The 14,419-nt window shown below is 54.2% G+C and overlaps 2 protein-coding genes across 2 annotated transcripts; one reads left to right on the plus strand and one right to left on the minus strand.

Annotated features, from left to right (window-relative positions):
• Positions 1 to 234: 234 nt before the first annotated feature.
• Positions 235 to 9,006, minus strand: gtb3 (glycosyltransferase family 4 protein; the record flags this gene model as incomplete). Its single annotated transcript, XM_067616957.1, has 3 exons — positions 235 to 8,724; positions 8,786 to 8,875; positions 8,941 to 9,006. 3 exons carry the CDS (start codon positions 9,004 to 9,006, stop codon positions 235 to 237), a joined length of 8,646 nt encoding a protein of 2,881 aa, XP_067482967.1.
• Positions 9,007 to 11,520: 2,514 nt separating this feature from the next.
• On the plus strand, positions 11,521 to 14,154 carry agd3 (putative extracellular serine-rich protein). The gene is made up of 3 exons (XM_067623846.1): positions 11,521 to 11,739; positions 11,816 to 13,692; positions 13,756 to 14,154. Exons 2-3 carry the CDS (start codon positions 11,887 to 11,889, stop codon positions 14,020 to 14,022), a joined length of 2,073 nt encoding a protein of 690 aa, XP_067482968.1. The 5' UTR covers positions 11,521 to 11,739; positions 11,816 to 11,886; the 3' UTR covers positions 14,023 to 14,154.
• Positions 14,155 to 14,419: the final 265 nt, after the last annotated feature.

Consider the following 14,419-nt stretch of genomic DNA (forward strand, 5'->3'; position numbering starts at 1 on the left):
AATGAATATAAACAGACATAAATGATCCCCACGTCCATTCCCCTGAAAGGGGGTCAAACGCAGGAACTCAAAGGAACGACCCACGAGGTACTAGTATATAGTAAGTAGTAGTATATGATATATACAAAAAGAGCGACGCATACCGCCTCGTCTAAAAGTAGTAACAAGTAATATGAACAAGATGTAATATGGGTATAAAAGAAACACCATCAAGAGTGGCGCAATTTGCAGAAATCAGACATTGTTACTGCTGCCACCACCCTCGATGCCCCTGAAAATGCTCGACTGCAAGAACTCCTCTCTCATGATCATACTGACATCGGAGTTGCGGTATTGAGGCAGATCTTCACGCTGAAGGCCACGCAGTTGTTCTCGTCCTGCGGTGGAAAGTGACTGAGACCGCGAGCGACGGCCTGAGCGGCTTACCACCGGGGAGAGACGACCGAGGGAGAGATGGGTACTATCTCCTCCACCACCGCCAGACCCATTAGGGAAGGTCAGAGTCTGGCGGGGTGCAAAGACAGGGAGGGAAGCGCTGCTGGGCAGAGGCATGAAGGAGCTCGCGTCGGTGGAGGTATTACTGAGGCTCGACTGGATAGATGAGGGACGCTGGTTGCTGGGGAGCATCGGGAAGTTGGAGACGGAGCTGTAGAGGGTAGACATGCCCGACGCGGCGGATGAGCGCCAGGAGTTGACGGCGCTGCGGGGGATAGTGATGACTTCTTCGTCGATGGGGAGGGTCTGCTGCAGGGCAGTGGCGACGTCCGTGGGTTCTTGCAGGTTGACGTGCGGGCGGTTCGCCATGACCTTGGCGGATTTGCCGATCCAGAGCATCTGCTCGTGTTCGCGGAGGTAGCGGTCACCGCTGAAGGACTTTTGGACGATCTTGCGGGTCATCATGCCCAGCTTGCGACGGTGCTCGCTCTTCTCGTACATGCGACGGGTGATCTTGGCGACGTCGTCGGGCGTTGGGGAGGAGGTCAGGACGGGCGGTGCTTCGGTGTCTTCGGCGTATTTGCTCCATTCGCCGAGGAGGCCCAGCATGGTGATTTGGGCCTTGGCCAGGGCGAGGGCGTCGTTGGGGGCGACGACAGCGCTGAAGCGGGAGAAGTCGTCCGGGTCGCTGAGGACGCGGAGGGAGGCTCCGACGTCGGTGCAGACGACGGGGGCACCGGTGAGGGCGGCTTCGCCGAGGGCCAGGGGGAGACCTTCGGATAGGGAGGAGTTGAGGAAGAGCCAGGTGTTTTCGAGGACTTTCATCGGGTCTGCGGTACCGCGGAGAGTGACTTTGCCGCGGAGACCCTTGGACGCGATGATTTCTTGACATTCGGTGGAGTAGGTGGGGGCTTTGTCGATGGCGCCGTAGATGTCGAGATGGTAGTCGTCGAACTTCCACTGGTTGATGATGATGTCGGCGGCGAGGAGCGCGATCTTGATGTCCTTGGCGTACCACACGTGGGACAACATGGTGACGGTAGGGCGCTGGGATTTGATCTCCTTGACAGGGGCGAACTTCTGCATGTCGGTGATGCCGTTGACGACCGGGTCGACCTTGCGACGGAAGACGTTGCGGTGCTCGATAGTGCCCTGGCAGGTACCGATTTCCACTTCCCAACCTGGGTTGAAGAAATCGGCGCAGGGCGAGATGATATCGGCGTGGTGCAGGGTCAGGACGGATGTGACGCGCATCAATCCTAGTAGAGAGTTGCGGACAAATGGAGACAGCTTGCAAAGGGCAGATGACAGGCAGAGGTTGGTCTCACGCCAACTGATGGCATGGTCCCAGATCTGGAGTGTGCAGTTTCTCTTCATCTTGCAGACCACACCGTAAGATGCACTCACGCTGTGGTGCGAGGCCTGGAATACGTTGGGGATCTTCTCGGGGATCGGGATGGAGAAGATGAACAGGTAGCGATACCACAGTTCCAATGCAATGTCGAGAGACGCCAGCGTGGGAAGCTCCGTGCGGAACCATTCAGATGAAGGGACGGTGTTGGACATCTCTTGACTGAGCCAAAGGTCGCGCCAGCTTTCCTTGACAATCTCGCTGTCCCAGACTTGGGTCCAGTGGCGGGAATCTTGGAAGTAGGTATTGAGATTGACCAAGGCTCGAGTGGCCTGCTGGATATCCGCCTTGGACAGATGGATAGCACGAGCTCCTTTGACCAGTGCCGTCAGGATCGGGATGAAGTTCATCTTGATGTCCATCTCACTGGCGGAGGTGACATTCTCTACTTCCGAGTCCAGCTTGTTCCTGAACAGACCGTGCGTGGGCGTGAGGAAGTCGAGACCCCAGAGGGGGACTACCTTCAGCGAAAGAATGTTCTGCTCGGTCTGGTGCTTGGGAATGCCAAAGTCATTGGCGGACTCGCAAATCATATGCCACTTGATGGTCCTCAGGGAGTTGATCATATCGCGGCGGCATGCAGAAACGCCACCTCCTTCGTTTGGCCAGGTACCATTGTCCGCAGCCATGACATGCAGGCTCTTCTCCGTATCAGCGCCAAAGTCCTTGGATCGAGTGTTGACGACGGCATCACCACCAGGGCCAAAGTTGAAAAGGTCACTGATCTTCACGGCAAGCGGCGTCCAGCTCGAGATGTTGTCGTCCAGATCTGCACTGGCTGTGATGGTGTCTGCGCGAACATCCAGATATTTCTTAGCCGAAGCGAGATCACCGCGATCCCGACTACGCCAGTAGGGGGCGAGGGTCTTGTCTCGACGCAGGAGTCGTTCGTCCATCCAGCGAACGATGACACCATCGAAGTCGACACGTTCCTTCCAGGCCTTCCAGATCAACGAGCGAGCGCGCGACGTTGACACAGGGAAGCGCTTCGTGGTGAGACCGAAGAAGCGGCTGAAGATGCTTGAATTCAGGCTGTCGCAGTACAGGAGAGGATTATCATGCACGAAACTAGTGTGCTTCGGCTTGGCCAGCACTGCGAGGTAGTCGTGTTCGATCATGGGCGGCGTCTGCACCTTTTGTCCGTTGAGCGTGGTAAAGATCGTGGGATGGAACTTGTGATCATAGAGCCACCGCGCCTCGTAGACATCGGCGCCCTGAACGAAAGTCGCCTCGGTGACCTTGGAGTGAGGAATCCAGCGGTCCACCTTCTCGGGATGGCGCAGAGGAGGAGCGCACCAGGAGACCGTACATGTGATGTGCGAGAGTGCAAACTCAGCCCGAAGCAGTTCGTCACCAAAACGGGGGTTCTTGCGATAATGATACTTGAAGCGGATGAGGTTTCCATCCTTCATGTAGGAACCTGCCTCGATGAGCCCCTTGCGGTTGTACTGCACGCTCTGCAAGTGGTTGTCTCCGCGGACACAACGCCGGCCCATTGGAATTCGTGCTTGCGACGACTTGGACAAGCCGAAGGCCTTCTTCGCTGGAGCACGGTAATCATAATGGTACTCGTTGAGCAGCTTGCCGCCCTTGAATTCCTGGCGAACCATGAGCAGCACATCCTTGGAGTAAACACAGACGTAGCTGAGATTCTTGGTGCCTTCGGGCTCTGTCTTGTGCTGGCCAGAGTAGTAATAGATCTTGAAGCCTCCATCCGTTTCATCGTGTTTGAAGGCTGTGAATGTGCCGTCCAGACTTTGGATGACGAACCGGCTCTTTTGGATGCTGATGGTCATTCCCTTGGCCTCATCCCAGAGCTGCTTGACATTATCACGGCCATGGAACAAAAAGAAGGAGAGACCGATGTTTTGCATAATCCTGGAATAGGACCAGAGCAAGCTCAACGCCAGGGTGGCAGGGACACGAATAATGGCGTGGTGCTGCCCGATAACATGATCGAATTCACGTTGGAACTCGGGATCGGCGACAAGGGCAACCACAATGAATTTGACGACTGAAGCGAGGGCGTAGTAGATGGAGTTCCAGGGCTTGGCCAGCATATGAACGATAGACGGAAGCTTCTTGGGGACATACGGGATATGCTCTGGCGTCTCGGGATCATTGAAAGTGGCTGCTTCGCCGGTACCGTAGTGTGCGTAATCAAGGATGCTGACCGCACTCGCAGCTCCGAGATTGCTTCGGGCAACGTGCACATCGAGAGTGTCAGTATCAAACTGGCACAGCCTTCCTTCGAGCCATTTCCGGCTGGCCTCCGAGAGCTGGCATGGCTGGCCCAGGCACCGGTTGATCAAACCCTGTCTGACATCCTTGGGCAGCTTCTCCCAGTGAGCATCACACTCGAATCCGAGGCACAGCTGCTGGAGGAGTTCTTTCTTAGCCCAGCGAATAACGACTGGGGTATTGGACTCCGCGCGAAGTTGACGTGCCATGGTTTCCGTCACGCCCGCCGTGACGAGCGACTCGGCAAGCACTGCATGTTCATGAGGCATATGCAGGATCGACTCGGCAACCGCGTGGAGCAGCGTCTCAGCAATGACCTGGCAATTCGCACTGACATCAATGCGTTGGTCGAGTCCGCGACCAACACAGATAGCGATGTGCAGTTGGCTTGACGCACTGCAACTGAGTGCACGGATGCCAGGGCCCAGAGATCCAACGGGGACAAGCTCCAAGGAGATTTCGCCTTTGCCCCAGGCTCCTAATGCCAAATTCACAAGATCGTCAGATTTGGGAAATGCCTCTTCGATTCTTGTTTCCTTTCTGCGTGACAGTAGGATCTCTTTGACTTCGACACCGGGATGGGCTTGCGGATTCAGGCTCAGGCGTGCGTCGGATGGAACAAGGGAAAGCTTCTCGTAGAATGTTTGCAACTCTTGTTGGGACCATTCCGGATCAGACCACGGAGCCGTGTATGCGTGAAATACCCTGCCAAGCTCCACGGGAGAGGACACCTTCTTCGGCATGCCCATCTTCGCCTTGAATAGCGTGAGGATAGCGACAGTCCATGTGGCAGACCCGAGACCAATGACTTCCGAGTACAGGAAGTGTGGCAGGCGGGTCTTGAGGGCGATGCCAACCGGTAAGCCGATAACACAGCCGATGAGTAGGGTCTTGAAGGCGTGCGGACCAGAGAAAATCTTCGTGTACTGGTACCAAAGGAGACCGGTGTATGCCAAAACATAGGCACAGAAGATGATCATCGCCTCCATGGTATCTTGGAAGGTCCAAATCAGAGCAGTGGCCAGGGCCAAACTCCATACCTGCCAGCCGAGGTACTTGAAGAGAGTCCTCCAGTAGACCATTCTTTTGTACTTCACATCCCGCTTCTGCGCCAAGCGGATATCCTTGGCTTTGTGCACGGCGAGCGTGGTCTGCTTTCCAATGAGATCGTGAAGCTCCTGGGCCTTGGTGTCGATGAGGACCGCACCGATCAGGTAGTATGCCAGGCCAAATCCGACGGCCATCCGCTGCGAGCTGGTGACCGAAGGGGCAAGACCTGTGAGTTGACCGCCGGTGAGGAGCTCCACCCACTTGTCAAGCAGGGCGAGGAGGAAGTACAAGACACCGCAGCCGATTTCTCTGCTGGATTGTCGCCACTGGATGAAGGCGTTGTGCAGCCTGATGCCCTTCTGCGAGTTGCGGAGCACCTCCAGTCCGACCTTGGTTTGAATATTCCAGGAAGAACTGAAAGGGATTGGCCGGGGTACATCTGCATATCGGCAGTACCAGTCGAGGAGGAAGTTGGTCGCCTCCCAGTCTTTGGCTAGCTCTAGGACCAACTTGTCCGTGGTAGGCTTCTGGTAGAACCAGCGTTTAGTCTCCGCGAGGACATCCTTGAGCAGTGCTTCTCGGGACAACTTCAGGACGGCCGGGTCACTCAAGTTTCCAAAGACTTTCTCGTCGTTGTTACCATAAGTCGCAACGTACCACTTTCGGATTTCGGTATCATCTGTTCTCCGTATGCTCTGGTACCAAGTGACCCATTTGGAGGAAACAGATCTCAGACCAAGCAGCAGCAACCCGATGAAAACATAGATCACCGCAAGATAGATGGCCGAGTCATGACCGGTGAACGTGGTAACGATGGGAGAGATGAATAGAACTGGTACACATGCGAAGATGATCTTGCGGCCAGAGAGGAAGGTGGAGCCAGGATAGCTGAAACTCGCCAGCGAGGCGAAACACGAGAAATAGAGTGTCAGCGCAATCAGGTAGAGGTAAAAGATGATTCCGGCACGCGGGCTCTTGACGGCCGAAATGCAGATGAAACCGATGAGACCACCCGCGACTGTAAAGGCAATACCAGCAATCAGTCTGATCAAAACGAACATGTTGGCAGCTGCGAAGGCCATGGAGATGAGATAGTAGGGTCCTCCGCAGGCAATCCATGTACCAATAGCACCGGAGAGCAGGAGCGAAATCATGAGCGCAATCGTCGCACTTTGTTGCTCCTCAGCCGTCATGAAGGCAGAGAGATACAGTCCGCGACCGATGATGGTGAGAAGGATGATATCAATCAGAGCAGGGAAAGCAAAGACACTGAGGAACGTGAAGCGCTGGTATCCACGCATGGGCTTGACCTTGTGAGTGGGATCGACGTCAATCTGGGCACCGGCATAGGAGGTAGCCATGTCCGGAGCACCATGGATCCAGTCAGGAAGCTTCTCATCATTGTAGCTTTTACGGAAACGATCCGAGAGAAGCTTTCCAAAGGCACTGGGTGAAACATCGAAGTAGGCCTCGCAGCGAGATCCTAGAGCAAACGATTCGGCAAAAGCTGCGGCCTGGTCGGACTGGTTGTTGAACAACGGATTCCGGTCAGTCACCTCGGCGTAGATCTCGTCGAGCGCACCCTTTCGTGCAGCGCAGAACAACGACAGGACCATTATGTCAGTATAGGCATCAATGGGACCATCCTGAACGAGCTGGCCCAGACCATTCGAGATCTGAGCGAGGTCATCCTCTCTCCGTTCTCGCAGGACTTTCGTGAAGACCGATTCGGCCTCGTAGAACAATGCAAGCGACGAGGCAGCAGAAGGATATTGACAGCCCTGTTCCTTGTACCAATTGATCCGGGTTTCAATCAGGAGCTCTGGGGAAGCCGACCCCTCCAGATAGGCAACCGTGTTAAGCTCCTTTAGCTGAGCCAGGGTCGGCGCGTCCACAAGTTGTCGCCGGATGTACGCACACATGGTCTCGGAAAGATCGCCCTTGGCATCGGTCAATGACAGATGCTGCAATAGCAGAAGTCGTTCCTCCGGACTCAAGGCATCAATGTCCTGGATGATGCGGCGAGGTAGCCCGATATCCTCGTTGATATCTTTCGACCATCTCGCCAACGCGGTTTCCGCCTCATAACAAACATGACGGGGGTAGCCTTTCGCAGACAAGAAGGTGTGCAGGACGGTGCCAACCAGTCCCTGGGCGTTCTTCGAGGCGAAGACATCGAACCCACCATCCGCGTCCATCTGGTACACGGCCCAGAAGCGTACATCAGCGCTCTTGCGCAGTCCAGAATCTAATCCAAGGTAAACTCGTAGCATATCATTGGACGCCATGGTCGACAACTCCTTGATGGTGGCAGCCAATTGGTCCGAGGCCATCCAGCTGGAAAGGGCAAAATTCTCATAGAACTGTCGAAGGAGGAGCCCCATATTCTGCATCTTCGCGGACGGAACCGGATGAAGCAAATTGAGAGACTTCAGGCGCTGCTGGGAATGCACAATTTCTGCGAAAGCAACCGGTGTTGCCTCTGAGCCGAGCGGGAAACAGCCAAGTTCCTTGAAATCAACACCAGCCATTGAGATGGACAGCGGACTGCCCTGAGACTTGACCTGAGCGACCCATTCCGGAGGCTCGCGAAGCTTGTTGGCCGGTGGGTTTTTGATCCCTGACTGTTCCGAAGAGAAGAGCAAGTCGTCCAGAGACGGGAAGTATGCGCGCAGTATGTCCCAAGAGGCCTTGGACACATAGTTGCGTGCGATGTCTAGGTTGGTGCGCCAGCGATCGTGGGCCTTCATGGTCTCCGCATCTTTGAGCCATCCAAAGGAGGACAGCGGCTCCGGGGTCTTGACATTGATGGCAGCGTTCTCGAGAGCGGACTGGCGACCAATCCAGGGAATTGCACTGTAGAAATTACACCACTGCATGGAGCGTTGAACGACAGCATTTGAAAGCGTAGCATCGTCGTCGATGGTTTCCCAGGCTAGAACCAAGAAATCTCGCATGCATGCCTCTGACACAAACGCTTTGATGGTGGGACGCAGCTTGTCGAGCTGGAAATAGTCTCGCTTCTGACCATCGGGCAGGATGCTAGCATTTCGGACGACCAGACCAGAGATGGCCGGAGTTTGCAGTGATCGACCATCCTCCAGGAACGTGGGTGGTCCTGTCTCCAGGAACACAGCCAGACCCAGTCCATGGAGGGCTTCGGCTACTTTCGCGAGAACGGTGGCCGTGAACTTGTCCTCCCAGTTCGCCAGCACAATACCGGAGAAGGCACTTCCGTGAAAGCTTCCAGCCAGGATGCTGTCGATCAGTTCAATGGCGGCGAGCGTGGAGTCCTGCTGGGCAGCAACGAGGGCGAGATCAACTCGGCCCAAAACCTGCTTTCCGTCGGTCTGCGAAATCGCATGCACAACGCCCGACTTGGACGGGTCCACAATCAAGAGGTCGTAGCGATCGATCAGCTGGCGATGCGTCTCGTCCAGGGGAGTAGCAAAAGTGCCCAGGTAGACTCCCACAGACGTCGGTTTCCGTTTTGTGCGATGCGCCGCGGCCAGGGTCAGCTGTTGGTGGGCGAGCTTGTCCAGGCGCTGAGAGACAGCAGCCGGGACAATTTCTTTACGCGGTCTCGTCTGAGAAAGATATCAGACAAGTGGATTTCAATCAGCAGATACATGTTGGGTGGGAACCCACCTTATACCATCGTATAGCTCTGCGGGTGCCCGAGTAGGTAATATATAAAACACCACAGACGACACTGGCCAGCAAGATGGCAATCAAGACCTAGGAACAATGCCTATTAACACAACAACTTGAATTTCTCCGAGGCAGGGCACACCGTCACATACAAATTGCCACCAGAATTCTCTCATAAACACCCACCGCACGGGTGAGACGTCGAGGATTTTCGTCATCCCGAAGAGAGATTAACGGAGAAAAGATGAGGGGCGAAGGACATGTAGTAGTCGCATAACAAGATGATCGAGCGGACAGGGTAAATCTACAATTAGAGGCTCGAATCGGACATAAGGTGAGTTTGTCTGTCTCTAAGCCATGCTCCAGGTGGGGAATTGGAATCGATCCAGAGGGGAGGTGAATAGAGTAACGAGTAGTAGTAAACAATAACGAACGATAGACTTTGGGGATATAAACGAAAGGAAGGAAGTAAGTAAGGTGGTGAGAACGAGGGGCGCCACCGGAAGGATAAGAAACGGAAAAAGAAAAACAAAAATAAAGAAACGAAACGAAAGTAAATATCCAAGCCGATGGCAGATGGGATGAGATGGGATAGGATGAATGGATGGAGGGATCAAGGAGGAATGAACCAGCAGCAGCCAAAGTGCCAGCCTCAGGACTTGGACATGGATGAATTGAGCGAGAGACACTAACTACTGCAAGATGTCAGTTAGTTTAAAGGCCCATCTTTTGCTGTCCTCTCCTCCTTCTTTTTTTCCACCGATTTTTATTTTATTTTATTTTCTTTTATTTTTTAATTCTTTGGGTCGCATTAGATCGGAACCACTGGGTCTGATGCAATTGGAATGGCCGGTGGCGGACCAACCCAGCCCAGCACTGGACAACAAAAATAGCGAAGCGTCGTCTCAGCTTTTGCAGCTAACTGGGCGCTAAGGAGTTTAGGACTGTTTGACGATGAGCACTAGACTAATTCCCTACTGTCATTTTTACTACGTAGTTCGAGTCAGTCTCGGGCAGAAGCGATGCCCTGAGGAGTCTGTACTCCGTAGTGGCAATGGTAATCGGTGCCATTCCGTAGTTTTGTCGAGCTACAGTTTTGTTATTATTTTATTTTTAATTCTTTATTCCTGGCATTGAATACGCCAGGAGGCTAACAATCTGATCAAATCAGAAGACTGGGAATGGGTAGGGTTCCATTCATGGCCAGGGTGGAGGAGGGGAGACAGCAGTGCTGGCAGTATTCCATGCATCCATCGTCTTTCAGGTTGCCCATTGGACTAACAGGGGCTGCTACTTTTTTCGAAGGCGATAGAACTGGCTTCACTTGCGATGTGGTCTGCTCCTTACTTTAGCCCCAGTGGAGAGGGAGAATTGTAGACTCGACTGGACTCGACTCGACTCGTAGACGATGAACGGAGAAAAAAAAAAAGAAAAAGAAAAGGCAGAAAAGGGAAAGATGGCGGCGGTGGAGAAGAGCACCTGCAGCTATCCCGATTAGGGCAAGTCGGGTATCTTTACGGAAACATCCCGTCGTCATGTATTTGATTTCATACCGTATTATACTCCTTCCGGTTTTACAAAAAGACCACCCGTGTGACCTGAGCGAAAAGTTTGTATTACCTGGTGGTGTAACAAACACGATGGAGTCACTTTCCCATCTTCATCATCTCCTCCGGGCCCTAAACTCAAGTCCATTCCTTTTCATGCTCCTGCGGATGAAGGTTTTCGGGTGTTTCTAGTCGACTGTTCTACCCCACACCGGTACTAAAGTCGATCTTTTTGGCTTCCCAGAATCCAACATTCGCCTCAGTCCCCTAAACCCTGAGTAAAAAAAAAAGCAAAAGCCACTAAATTTGGACCCTTGGCAACCCTGGGTTGGGCCGCCCTCTGCTCGCTGGCTGGCCCGGTGCCACAAAAGTGCGGCCAAGCAACCATGTTGGTACACCTCCATGGTTAGCTTGTTTAGATTTTCCCTGATCCTGGCTAACTATGCTATGCTAAGCCCCAATGGATATTCCATGACCAGGAACTCATCCCATAATAATGGCCCCTCGGTCAGAGTTCGGGGGGGGCCAATTTCCACCAGGGCAGTCCGAGCCCCAGGAATGTGAAGACTAGTCACAATTCTTGACATCCACAGAAACCATTCCCTCAATTCCCTGGAAACTAGGCTAAAAGGCTCTTGTCTCGGCCTCGGATTTAGATCCATGAATCGGTCCATCCATGAGGGTTGTAAATCTAAGAGCGGGTCTGCAAGGACCCTCCATGAGTAGATGGAATCTATGAATCGGGGCTGGGTCGTGGAACCCTCGGAGGCAGCAGAAGGGGGGAAATTGGTCAAGCCAAGCAAGTGGAAACGATAGGTTCCCAATTCTCCGTGTGGTTGCTACGCCCCATCTGTCCGGGATAAATAGACATACATAATGTGATTGCACGCGCATATGACAGCCCGCTGGTCCTTCTCCTCCACAACCGACGGCGTTCTTCCAGGGGTCTGTTGCTGCAGGTCCACCTCAGTCATTCGTTATCATTCGCCTTCGCTTGCTTGTCCTTCGTTTCTTTTTTTTTCCTTAGCGAGAGAGGGGGTCGTGCTCAGTGCCTGAGCCGTTCGTATCGCAATGAATTCGCTAAAATCGTCGATCACCAGTCTCAACTGCTTCCTGGGCTTTATAACATGCAACACGCCCCCGGGGGTTTGGCCTCAGAAGCCGACGGTGTTGACCAGCACATCTTCTGCCCCATCTACCACTCCTGTCGCTGAAGTCACCAGGTCCACCACCGTTCCTGGTACTACTTCAGCTGTCCATTCGTTGACTACCACGACTACTTCTTCTTTCGTTTCCTCTGTGTCTGGTACTAGTTCTGGCCTGTCGACCTTTGTGACTTCGGTGGGCTCTCCTACCACAGTCTCTTCTACCACAGGATCTTCTACCACAGGATCTTCTACCACAGTCTCTCCTACCACAGTCTCTCCTACCACAGTCTCTCCTACCACAGTCTCTCCTACCACAGTCTCTCCTACCACAGTCTCTCCTACCACACTCGTTGTTACCTCTGCTAGCGGGTCAACCAGCACCCCAAGCAGCAGCACTACCACCATGTCTGTCAGTTTGAGTCTCAGCTCGAGCATCGTGGCGTCGTCTGCCGTTGCGGCAGCGACGCCCGTCAGCAGCGGCTCCATCGCCGCCAATATTCTGGTGATTGCGCGCGACACTGCGGCGGCAGGCGTGGCATCATCCGGCCTCAATGCCTATGGCATTCCCTACACGACGCTGGTCGTGCCCCAGTCCGGCGCGAGCCTGCCCGCTCTGAACGGCAGCGAAGGGGGCAACTTCGCCGGGATTGTGGTTGCCAGTGAAGTCAGCTACAACTACGGCAATGCCACCGGGTACCAGAGTGCCCTCACCACCGACCAATGGAACCAACTGTACGCCTACCAGCTTGCCTATGGCGTGCGCATGGTGCAGTACGACGTGTATCCGGGGCCGAGTTACGGCGCCAGCGCGGCCGGCGACGGCTGCTGTGCAACCGGCGTTGAACAATTGATGTCGTTCACGGATATCAGCGACTTTCCCACGTCGGGCCTGAAGACCGGGGCTGGTGTGAGCACCACCGGCCTCTGGCACTATCCGGCCACCATCACCAACACCACCACCACCAAAGAAATCGCTCGTTTTGCCGCCAACTCCAACTCGGGCAGCGAGACCACCGCGGCCGTGATCAACAACTTCAATGGCCGCGAGCAAATGGCCTTCTTCATCTCCTTTGACACCACCTGGAGTGCCACCTCCACCTACCTGCAGCACGCATGGATCACCTGGCTCACCCGCGGTTTGTACGCTGGGTACCGCCGGGTGAACCTGAACACGCAGATCGATGATATGTTCCTGGAAACCGACATCTACAAGCCCAACGGCACCACCTTCCGCATCACCCCGGCCGACCTGGACGGCATTGCTAACTGGCTGCCGGAGATCAATGGCAAGATGAACGCTGGCAGCAACTACTACGTCGAAGTCGGCCACAATGGCAATGGCAACATTGAAGCCTCCGCCGGTATCTCCGATGAGGGCTACACCACCTGCAACGAGGGCGGCATCGAGTACGACTCGCCCGCCGACACTCCTCTGGAATGGAAGAAGCCTGTCGGAACTGGCACTAATCTCTGGCCCTCCTCTCCCACTACCTATGATTGGAGCGTGTCTTGCACGCAGCTCGACCCCCTGCTCCTCTGGTGGACCAACACCACCAACCAGGACAAGTTCGGTCACATCTCGCACACCTTCACGCACGAGGAGCAGAACAACGCCACGTACTCGGACGTCTACAAGGAAATCTCCTTCAACCAGGCCTGGCTGAAACAAGTCGGCATCTCCTCCGCCAAGCACTTCACTGCCAACGGCATCATCCCCCCGGCTATCACGGGTCTGCACAACGGCGATGCCCTGCGCGCCTGGTGGGAAAACGGCATCACCAACTGCGTGGGTGACAACACGCGCTCGGCCCTCCTGAACCAGCAGAACGACATGTGGCCCTACTGGACCAATGAGGCCTCCGACGGATTCGACGGTATGCAGGTCAACCCGCGCTTCGCCACCCGCATCTACTACAACTGCGATACCCCGGACTGCACCCTGCAGGAGTGGATCGACACGTCCGCCGGCTCCGGCGACTTTGACACCTTGCTCGCCACGGAGAAGGGCGAAGTCATGCGTCACCTGTTTGGTCTGCACCATGACCCCTACATGTTCCATCAGGCCAATCTCCGTAATGCGGATGTCACTCCCATCACGGTGAACGGCGTCAGCGGCCAGTACTCCATCTTCCAGGCGTGGGTGGAGACGCAGGTGCAGGAGTTTGTTCGCTTGGTTGATTGGCCTTTGGTTACCATCAACCATGAAGCAGTACGTTATTCCTTCTGACACAAAATGTCCATTCGAAGTTTAGTATAATGCTAACATGACTAGATGTCCGCCTCCTTCTTGGCCCGCTACACTCGTGATGCCTGTGGCTACTCCCTGCGCTACACCATCTCCGACCACAAGATCACGGGCGCCACCGTCTCCGCGACGGATAATACCTGCAATGCGACCATCCCCGTCACGTTCCCCGTGGCCCCGACCAACACGCAGGGCTTCACGACGGAGCAGATCGGCAATGATCCGTTGACGGTGTGGGTGCAGCTGTCGGGGTCACCCGTCAGCTTTACGCTGTCGACGCCGATTGCGCTATAGATGAGTTCTACTTCGTCTTCTAGATGTTCAAATATGTGTCATGGATATATAGTTACTTCGTACTTGGATGGATATGAGTTATTTTGGATTGAATATATTGCTACGAAATAAGTTATTTGGGTGGGATGAATACGGGTATGACATAAATACTAAATAAACGGGTATCAAGCAAAACAGGTTTCTTTCTTTCTCCTCCACACTATCGTAGCCGTTAGTACAATAATAACAGCAACTATAGCAGGACCAATTTACCCCCAACACTAGTTAGTTAGTTACTACTCCAATTTCCAAGTCATTAACCCTGTTCTTTTCTCCCCACAATATTGAAAGTACAACTCCATCCACTTTCCAATCAAGCATGATGTATCTACTCCAGACAGGATCTGACTCGTCCTCT

Source organism: Aspergillus brasiliensis (assembly GCF_001889945.1).
Source record: "Aspergillus brasiliensis CBS 101740 unplaced genomic scaffold ASPBRscaffold_2, whole genome shotgun sequence".
Lineage (NCBI taxonomy): Eukaryota > Fungi > Ascomycota > Eurotiomycetes > Eurotiales > Aspergillaceae > Aspergillus > Aspergillus brasiliensis.